At 40.6% G+C, this 11,043-nt stretch overlaps 1 protein-coding gene across 4 annotated transcripts in view; it reads right to left on the bottom strand.

Moving 5' to 3' along the window:
• Positions 1–2,735: 2,735 nt before the first annotated feature.
• Positions 2,736–11,043, bottom strand: part of WARS1 (tryptophanyl-tRNA synthetase 1) — a 32,847-nt gene continuing 24,539 nt past the window's right edge. For all 4 annotated transcript variants that reach the window (XM_006123785.4, XM_006123786.4, XM_006123788.4 and 1 more), the window contains 2 exons: positions 7,359–7,499; positions 2,736–5,846 (listed from right to left, as the gene is read on the bottom strand). In XM_006123785.4, coding sequence (XP_006123847.1) covers positions 5,688–5,846; positions 7,359–7,499 — 300 coding nt within the window. In that variant the 3' untranslated portion in view covers positions 2,736–5,687. The remainder of the gene's footprint in view (positions 5,847–7,358; positions 7,500–11,043) is intronic.

Raw genomic sequence — 11,043 nt, 5'->3', positions numbered from 1 at the left:
GCTAACGCAGCCTGGTAAAGCAAGTGGCGAGGAGTGTTTCCCAGCAAAGCCATCTAAACTGGAAGCTGCCTTGAAGAGAAAAGGACCAAGCTGAGGGAGCTTGTGGTCACTTCTCCTGGGAACACTAAGTGCAGTTCTGGGACCAGCTTCCCACACAGCCAGTACTGCTCTGTCTGTGGCTAGCTCCAGACTTCTCCAACATGGTTTCTGTCCCTCCAGGTCTCCCAGGGGCAGACATCTTACTGCCTATTGGTCGGTCTAGCTCAGAGAATGACAAAATTTGGCCCATGGGCTGAATCTGGCCTGCCAAGCCACGAGATCCAGTGCCCGGCTCAGCAGGAGCCTCAGTCAGGCTCCCTGCCTGCCCTGCCACTGCATGCTGCTCAGAGCAGCTCTCTGAATGCTGCGAGCACAAGTCTGGGGAAGGTGGAGAGAGGCTTCATATGCTGCCCCCACTCCCAGCACAATCTTGCTGCTCTCATTGCCTGGAAACCGGCTAATGGGAGCTGCGTGTTTGCCAGGCAGGCAGTATGCAAAATATCCCTCCTCTTCTGGGCTTGCAGGGTTCAGAAGAACACATGGTCCCCCGCAACCAGCTGCTCTGAGTGGCATAGGGGGCATGAAAGGCAGGAAGCCCGACTGAAGAACCTGCTGGGCTGCTAGCCAGGAGCTGCCAAGGAAAGCATTTCCTGGCAACACCCTATCTCTGGCATCCAAGCTCCTTCCTCCCCCGCCCCCCAGCCCTCTGCCTCCCCTCCTGAACCTCTAGCATCTTCCAGATCCTGCAGCCCAATCCTCTACACCCCTTCCTGCACTTCTGCCCCAGGTCACAACCCCCTCCCAGGCCCTGCATTCCCTCCTGCATCCTTCCTCCAGGTCAGAATCCTCTCCTGCACCCATACTCCCTCTCAAGCCCTGCCCTCCCCAGGTCCCTGCACCAGGTCTCAGCCCAATCCCTTGCACCAGGTCACAAAACCCTCCCAGACCCTGCACCCCCTTCTCCAGGTCAGAATCTTTCTTGCACCTATGCCCCTCCCCCTCCTGGACCCTGAACCCTCTTCTGCACCCGTGTTTCCTGCCCTAGATCACAACCCCTTCCTTCACCTAAACTTTCTCCCAAATCTCAGACCTTCTCCTGAACCCAAGCTCTCTTTGGTACCTGACCTCCATCCCTGACCCCGCACCTCTTCCATGAATATCATGGAAGCATGCAGTTCCCCTGTCAAAAATTATTGCCCACACCAGTCTAGCTATTCTTCCTGGGCTTGCACTTGTCAATCATTTGACCCTGCCCCTCTTGCTAGCAGGTGCCCTGCTATCCTCCCCAGGACAACAGGGGCCCCCGGGCACTCTAAGCAGTGCCTCTCCATTTGTATTGCCACAGATTCTGAATCTGCCCTTGATTTTCCTTTTATCCCAGGGTCAGTGCCACCTCCCCACTCCTCCTCCCCCCAAGAATGTAGTTGCGCTCCTTGAGGATTACACAGGTTAGCATGCTCGGTCTGTCACCCCTTCTCATTCAATATAATGCTTTTACAAATGCCTGTTTCAAACTGGCTTGCATTGCAGAGCTCTATCCGCTTAACAAATCTACTATGCTGCTTTGCCAAATGGATCTCTTCACAAAAGGCAAAAACTGTTTCCTATTCAAATAGAAATTGGTCTTCACACCAAATGCCTGATTAATAAAACAAACCAACCCACTTTTGCTGTAAGTCTAACCCCATACACTATGTATGTGCCATAGAGACAGGTACATTGCAAATACACCAACCAAGCAAAATGTTTTGATTTGTGAATGCTGGGATCCAGGAATTGACTGTTCTGTTTTGCTTAACGTTGCCTTGACATGAGCTATTAATTGCAACTTCAATGATCAGGGAACTATTTATTCTGATAAATTATCCAGGCTGATGGCCAGTTAGCACAAGGAAGACAACACATTTGCTGATTACAAAACATGTTTTGCCAGAAACTGCAGCTTTCTGTGCAAACAGAAGTCTCTTTTCTAACATGAAGCTAATGGCCTTCCACTTAAAGCAGTGTTGTGTTAGAGGTGCCAATCTGGTGCTTATATTTTTGTCTTGCTTTTTAATTCCTATTTCTGGAACAATGTTCTCAAGCATTGCCATGTGGTTTCCAGGGTGCATGACACTACGAAGTGAGACAATTCAGCTGAGACTAGTCACAAAGATTATTTGTCATTCTCAGCCACACTTCATTCTGGAGAGCCATGTTTCCACTTTTTTGTTGTTCTTGTCATATCACACCCACCGAGATACTGCTGCAAGAGTTTTGATAGCTTTCATATCCTTAACTACCCCCATATTCTTCTACGAAGAAATTTTACCCCCCAATTACAGAGAGACACTACTTAACTGGAATTCATTTACAAATGTGACATTGTCAGCTTGGACTTGAATAAAGATATTAACTGGTTAATGCATTACAAAAGCAATTTCTTCTGCTTTTGAAATCCACATTTTCACACAAAAAAGATCAGAACTTAAGGATTCCTCCAAGAGGTAATTTCCACGTTCAATGAAATTACAGAAGATCTGAATTGGAGGCAACTTTAGGCCTTGCAGAGTTTGAACAAGCAACATCTGGGTCTGATTGAATCAATCTTACAATGAGCAGAGAAAGGGGCTAAAAGAAAAAATGTGAAATGAAAGTAGATGCCCCTCATTAAGTACTGAGAGCTGAAATGAAGAAATTAAACACAGAGACATGTGTCAACTTGATCCTATTTTTTATTATACTGAGATGAACAAAATACCAGCAAATCAAGGAAAAAATGTCAGTTGATCATTGTTACAAAAGCTCTCATGGATTTCACTGAAGATTTTGAAGATTCTGCTCTCCCCTGACCTTTAAAATTTCTCTGGAATTTGACTGACATTTTCCAGTGGAAATTTGAATTTGTCAGTCTCCTTTGGGAAATATTAATCATGCTGTTGTTATATGTAAACTTCAGTTTTCAGAGACATACTTTTTTGTAAGCAAGCACTTTAGTACTTTACTAAAATATACCAGCAATCATGTTTTAATTCATTCTGGTTTCACATTTGTTTCTAGTACTCTCCAATTAGATTTTAAATACAAAATGATTCTTTATGTCTGAGTTACAGAATTATATACCCAGTTCCATTTTCTCCTATAATAATTTAAGTTTGTGGTTTAATTGAAATAAATTAGGATTTATAGTGCTACAGTGCCTGGGAAATCAGCACAAAAAGAAAACTGCTCTGGAACTTCTTCAACGAAATTAGAAAAATATCAATAATTCAATATAGCTGGATCTTATGAGGAGTACAGATCAAATATGGTTCAAATTGCACTGTGGAAAGATAGAAAGGTCACCATTAAAAATCCACATTAATCAGAGGGGCAACTTTTTACACACAGGCATGGTATTTCACCTTTCTAGTACAGAGTAATATTTTATCTCTTTAGATATGACAGAATGGAAGTTAAGTTAGCTTGCCCACAGGTTGGGAAGGAAGATAGATGGAGATTATTTTAATTTTTAAAGACATGGGAGGTGCTTAGATATTATGGTGATGGATTTTGTAAATGGGTAGCTGCTATTAAAGTTGACTTCCATATTCTAAACTCACTGTGATTTTATCTGTGACTAAAATTTAGGCCACTATATTTTAGGAGAAAAAAAACCTTTGTTTTGCAGCCTGTTTTGCAAACTCTTAAATACCCATGAAAAATACTTAGCATAAAGTCTACATAATTAAGCTAATTACACCTCATACTTTTTGCAAAGCCAGTTACAAACACACATTTTATTTCCCCTACTTGCTTTAATGATTTTTATTATCAACATCTTTACGTTTAACTTTTCCTAACTATATAGTTTGATTTTAGACATAAATTTCCAAGATTAGGTCAGGGATGAGAGTAAATATTTTTCAGCGCATGAACAATGAAGATTAAACAAGTGGAAGCAAGATCTCAACTTTAACAAGTTTCGTAATTACCCCCTGGTCCCATGTGGATGTATGTCTGTATCATATTAAAAAAATACATTCAACATACTTTTGAGCAGCAGCTGCCAGTTACACCAATTTGAGAGACTGCAGGACAAGGATGCATTGGCAGAATTTTGAGAATGGGAAAGGAGAAACTGCATTCTGCCAGCTCTAAGCAGGACTATTAGTACTTAATTTTCTTACACATTAAGGGCCTGATTCAAGTTAATAGAAATGCTCTCATTGACTTCAGCAGACTTTGGATCAGACTTTTAAAGTTCACTCATTAAACATCTCCTTTCCTATCTCACAATAACCCACTATCTAGTAAGGTATGAAAAAAGTTGGAGTGTACCTTTACACAGCTAAAGGACTAGTAGGGCATTGTACATCGTACACGTCACAGGTTTCCCGTATGTATAGAAGTCCTGACAAACTGATTTTTCAGGGGTTCAAACTGCTTCTCACCTTTCATACCAAATACATAGTATATCAAATCAACTCTTAATGGCTGGAATCCTAGCTACTTTCATTTCATTGTAAATGAATGTCTACTATCACAAGATCAGAGTTTTCAGTGTATTTCAACTGCATTTCTAATTCTGTCATCCAGGCAGGTATGAGTCATAACTACACGTAAAATTGTTATAGTTTAGATCCAGCCTAAAATGCAGTGTTTTTCAGCAGTATCAAATGTTGACTGATTGTATTGCTATTGCATGTGTTGCTCTAAAGAGTGTAAGGGTCTGTTGCTTAAAGAACAAGGATATGGAAATAGAGTACGGGTATTTCAAGGAAGTAGATTTCCTAACAAATGCACAACTTACAACAAATACTCCAATCTTGTGACTGATACAGTAAAACTGAATGAACAATAAAACCACAAAATCCTTTTCTGTAGCAGTCACAGAAGGAGTTTTTCAGCATAATTTGAGGTATTTTAGCTCCCAGTAACAGAAAAATAATTGGTATATCTATAGTAACTTCCATCTGATAAAAACTTTACAATCATTAGTGAATTGGGCCCATTGCACTGGAACAAATGTGAAAATGAAGGAAGAGGAGGTTCTGTGATTTACTAAAAGGCTGTGGCAGAACCAGCTTCACTCACAGTTCTCTGCTTTAGCAACAGATACATGCATCCTTCTTATCTAGTTTAATGTTGGGAACACATTCCTGTACTTTACCCTGTAAAACTCACCTACTATGTGCAATATGTCCCTGAGCAGCCACCATTAAAACTCCATCCATTAAGCTGAGCTATACAGGACGAAAATGTGGATCCATTAAGAATTTCATTTTTCTTTGAGATGTAGACTTTTACTGGCATATATAGAACAATGTACAAGTCAGACTTGGGCATTACAGTAGAAATTTTATTATTATTTTTTAAGACTTTCAACTTAAATACTGTAATAGAATCCTCTGCTAAGCAACATGGCTCACCAAAGACTCTGACAGCTCTGTAATTTGTGTTACAATAAAACTGATACCTGACCTAATGAGTTTTGGTTTTTAAATACAGATATGAACAATGTCTTTACAATTCTTCCAAACGCTCACTGATCATACATTGTACATAACTTATTAGAAGTAACATTTATAAAGTACTGATTGCAACCTTTACATAATTACGGAGTGATGACATACAACAGAAAACAATTCAGTCTGGTTCCTATCTATTGATAAATTACATCTATATCATTAAAAATCAAATGCCAATTTCCGTGGAGTCATAAATTGTTTCACCATTTCATCTGTAATCTGTTTGCGTCTCTGCTGATGAGCTGCTATCAAGGGCTGCAGTGTTTCAATAAGCACCTTCTTTAGCTCTCCTGTGAGCAGTGCTCCGCTTGTATAAGCCTGCAAGAAAGCGTCAGCTGTTAAAAACTTATCTGGTCGTATGGAAAAGGACCTGAATGTTGAGCATAATCTCTTTAAAAGCACAGCTCCTGGCCAATACTGAAGTGATACACTTCAGAAGATCACCTGATATCACAGTGGCAGTGTAATTTGCAACATTACCTACTGATTTTTAAAGGGTTAGCACCACAGTACAACAATTTTTTTAAATTTAACATGCTTCTGTGAGTAAAACTAAGTGAGCAGAGATTTAACTTGAAAATCCAGTTATTAGCTACAGGAAGCCATTTTTTCCTCCCTAGGATATCAGTATAATCAAAAAGTAGCAGTAGCCAGCTTGTACTTCACAACAGCATACCCAAAACTGTTGCTTTTCTTTCATGAGGTTCTACAGAGATTCTATACATGGATAGAGGATCCTGTTTATACTGAATGGCCCTGAAAGTCTATTTCCACACTAGGAAATATATGTGTTTTGCTAGCAGTGCATTCAACTGCACAGCTGTTAAATGGCTTAGGGGCAAACGTATACAGTACCAAACTCTTCAGCACTGTGTTAGAAACTGTGGCTAAGGCTTAGGGCAGCTCAGCCTTGGTTTTGAAGTGGTAATAAAAACAGTTTGGTTTCATCTGCCTTTACTATTAAGCCATTTTTTCGTATTTGTTCAAGCCACAGTTGTTGCTAATACCCAATGGCTACACTTCTTAAAGCCCAAATGTAATTATTCCAATACATTTCAGTGGACTTTTGGTCTTTTAATGACATTTCACTCAGTTAGGAAGCTGCATCTACAATGACAGTTTTTTGAAACCCTCCCACTATTTCACTATAGTGGGTGTAGTTTCATTAGTGCTAGGCTAGGTGAGGTATTTTTGTCACCAAATCTGAGACAGCATGGTGGTAAAATCCTGGCAGAAGGTCTATTTGTGCATTAGCACTGGAAGTGCAGTGCTTTGTTGATGCAGTGCTAGGAGATTTTCAGAAAACCTCTCTGAAGAAAGCATGTCCCATTGTGCTTCTGGAACATACAAGGACTTGGCTGCAGTATTCTATGGGGATAATGAATGTCCCTAACTCTGCCTCCTTTCCTGTTCAGGGAAAAGCTGTGGGGACAGAAAGAAAAATTGGCAGCTCCTGGTCTTTCTTACAGCTATTCTGATTGGAGAAAGTCAAACTAGTCTTGTTACAGTGGTTTTCAGCAGTGAGTGAAAGTACTGCCTGGTTAGACCCATCAATGATCCTTACAGGCAGAGTGGTGAGAGGGCCCTACCACAACTCCTGGGACATGGAGTTATTGTAAGATAGGTTTTAGAGGGAAATTACTTATATTATCATCAAGATCTTTTCTGTGGATTTTATTGTATATATACAAACATGTAGAAAGCTGAGTTAGTCCACAAAGATCTAAAATAAACTTTTCACTAACTTTAAAAGCTACAAAGGTTTAGGAGACAATGGACACTATACAAATATGGTTTATATGCACAATATACTTTAAGTGGGCTCCTTACCTGCTTCATTTTTTCAAGTTTGTCATCATCTTCAAGGAAGAAGGTGAGATACATATAAGAGACATCCACCTCACAGTTACCCCCATACTTCCTGTGTTCTTCAATAGTATCTTTACCTCCAGAGAAGGCATGCTTATTGATCTAGAACAAAAATAATTATTTATTGTATAAGTTATGTCAAATAGGGATTGCAGTGTGAAGGGCCATAATCACTTATATTAATATTATATACCAAAATTGATCTTAAAGACTAGTTAAGTTGCAAGCAAGAACATATTTGTGCAAAGCCTTAAAGCCGGGCAATAAGCCTGAGCCTGATGCAGAAGGCAATGGGAAGACACGACTAGGGGAGTGACAAGATGTGAGGAGCAGTACAAGATGATGGTGCACACAATCAGTCCATAAACTGGCCTGTTAGGTATAATCAAGTTGCATTACAAATTTACCCAGATTTTCATTAAGAACACCTAGTCGTTTCTGCTGCCACTGTCACCATATGTAAGGAAGGCTATGCATTATTATTATTGTACGAAACTATCTTCATACAAATAGCAGCAAATTGTTAAGTATATCCTATATTCACCTCACTGAGAAATTAACTTTGAAGGAGAATGAAACAGAACAGACAGTTTTAAAGAGATTAGACAGAGACTAAAACTGGTAGGATTTAGTAACTATCATCAGTGATGAGAGAAGGAGACAGGAGCTGAAGATAATGGCACAGGCTGGAAAGACACAGTGTCCAGCACCTTCATTTTTGCTATTTTCCTTTTTTAAAAAAGCCTTCTGTTTACAGACGAATCATAGAATCATAGAATAATAGGACTGGAAGGGACCTCGAGAGGTCATCGAGTCCAGCCCCCCACCCTCAAGGCAGGATCAAGCTCCGTCTACACCATCCCTGACAGATGTCTATCTAACCTGTTCTTAAATATCTCCAGAGAGGGAGATTCCACCACCTCCCTTGGCAATTTATTCCAATATTTGACCACCCTGACAGTTTTTCCTAATGTCCAATCTAAACCTCCCCTGCTGCACTTTAAGCCCATTACTCCTTGTCCTGTCCTCAGAAACCAAGAGGAACAAATTTTCGCCTTCCTCCTTGTGACACCCTTTTAGATATTTGAAAACCGCTATCATGTCCCCCCTTAATCTTCTTTTTTCCAAACTAAACAAGCCCAGTTCATGAAGCCTGGCTTCATAGGTCATGTTCTCTAAACCTTTAATCATTCTTGTCGCTCTTCTCTGTACCCTTTCCAATTTCTCCATATCTTTCTTGAAATGTGGCGCCCAGAACTGGACACAGTACTCCAGCTGAGGCCTCACTAGTGCAGAGTAGAGCGGCAGAATGACTTCACGAGTTTTGCTTACAACACACCTGTTGATACAACCTAGAATCATATTTGCTTTTTTTGCAACAGCATCACACTGTTGGCTCATATTCAACTTGTGGTCCACTATGACCCCTAGATCCCTTTCCGCCATGCTCCTTCCTAGACAGTCGCTTCCCATCTTGTATGTATGGAACTGATTGTTCCTTCCTAAGTGGAGCACTTTGCATTTCTCTTTATTAAACCTCATCCTGTTTACCTCTGACCATTTCTCTAACTTGCTAAGGTCATTTTGAATTATATCCCTATCCTCCAAAGAAGTTGCAACCCCACCCAGTTTGGTATCATCTGCAAACTTAATAAGCGTACTCTCTATCCCAATATCTACATCGTTGATGAAGATATTGAACAGTACGGGTCCCAAAACAAACCCTTGAGGAACTCCACTTGTTATCCCTTTCCAGCAGGATTTAGCACCGTTAACAACAACTCTCTGACTACGGTTATCCAGCCAATTATGCACCCACCTTATCGTGGCCCTATCTAAGTTATATTTGCCTAGTTTATCAATAAGAATATCATGCGAGACCGTATCAAATGCCTTACTAAAGTCTAGGTATATAACATCCACCGCTTCTCCCTTATCCACAAGGCTCGTTATCTTATCAAAGAAAGCTATCAGATTAGTTTGGCATGACTTGTTCTTCACAAACCCATGCTGGCTATTCCCTATCACTTTATTACCTTCCAAGTGTTTGCATATGATTTCCTTAATTACCTGCTCCATTATCTTCCCTGGGACAGACGTTAAACTGACCGGTCTGTAGTTTCCTGGGTTGTTCTTATTCCCCTTTTTATAGATGGGCACAATATTTGCCCTTTTCCAGTCTTCTGGAATCTCCCCTGTCTGCCATGATTTTTCAAAGATCATAGCTAAAGGCTCAGATACCTCCTCTATCAGCTCCTTGAGTATCCTGGGATGCATTTCATCAGGACCTGGTGACTTGCTGACATCTAACTTTCCTAAGTGATTTTTAACTTGTTCTTTGTGTATCCTATCTTCTAAACTTACCCTCTCTCTGCTTGTATTCACTACGTTAGGCACACCTCCAGACTTCTCGGTGAAGACCGAAACAAAGAAGTCATTGAGCATCTCCGCCATTTCCAATCCTGTTTGGGATTTATTGCTAGTGCTATAACTAGGTATTTTAGTTGTACAAATATCTAACCTGCATATGAATCTTGCTAAGCTCTGGATTTTAAACGATATCTTGGGTCGGTGAGGTTCATGGGCCAATTATTCATTGTCTGAAAACAATTTTGTAATCAATTTTGAATTTGCCATCTTCAAGTTTTAAGGCATTTCCCCTCATTCTTGTATTATGAGACGGGGTGAACAGCAACTCACAATCTGCCTTTTCTAGACCACTCATTATTTTATATATTTTTATCATGTCTGAACATGCACCTCCACAGAAGGCAAGCAATTCCAGTCTTTTGACTCTTCAAATAAGAATTTTTTCATGCTTTGAATAATTAATGTTTCCAGTCTCTGAATCTCATCCAATTGTTCAATATACTTACAGAAAGGGACGACTGGTACTGAAAGCAGAATTCCAGCAGAGAGCATACTATTGTTTCATATACAGGCAGTCCCCGGGTTACATGGATCTGACTTACATCGGATCCCTACTTACAAACGGGGTGAGGCAACCCCACACTAGCTGCTTCCCCCCAGCAGACCAGGGAGACGCGAAGCTAGTGCCCTCCCCCCCCCAACAGACCAGGGAGACGCGGAGCGGCTTTTCTCAGCAGACACCTCAGCTTGAGAATAAAGGACTGAGGGAAGTGAGGTGTGGGAGAATAAAACTGAGCTCTGGAGAAATGTTTGGCTAGAGTTTCCCCTACAATATGTACCAGTTCCGACTTACATACAAATTCAACTTAAGAACATACCTACAGTCCCTATCTTGTACGTAACCCGGGGACTGCCTGTAGTGATATTTTCGGTATAATTCTTCCCCTCATTCCTTAAGTGTGCAAACATTTTGGAATGCTTCTGCACACCGAGCAAAGGGTTTCATTGAGCTGTTCGCAACAACAAAGTCTTTTTTCTGAGCTGATGAAGTTAATTTTAAAATCCAGTTACATGTATAAGCAGTTGGGATTACTATGCCATGAATTTAAATGTACCATAATGTTGACCAGTCAGCTAGTCCGGTTAGCTCCCTCTCAATATCCTCACAGTCTCGACTAACTGAATTATAGCTTGAATCTGCAAATTTTACCACCTCAGTGCTCATATCAGTGCTCCAGATCATTAAGGAAGTTATTAAAAATCAGCTGTAGTACAG

The sequence above is a fragment of the Pelodiscus sinensis genome, chromosome 4 (genome assembly GCF_049634645.1).
Source record: "Pelodiscus sinensis isolate JC-2024 chromosome 4, ASM4963464v1, whole genome shotgun sequence".
NCBI lineage: Eukaryota > Metazoa > Chordata > Testudines > Trionychidae > Pelodiscus > Pelodiscus sinensis.
The sequence above is the reverse complement of the archived record's forward strand: the minus strand, read 5'-3'. Positions and strand labels throughout refer to the sequence as shown.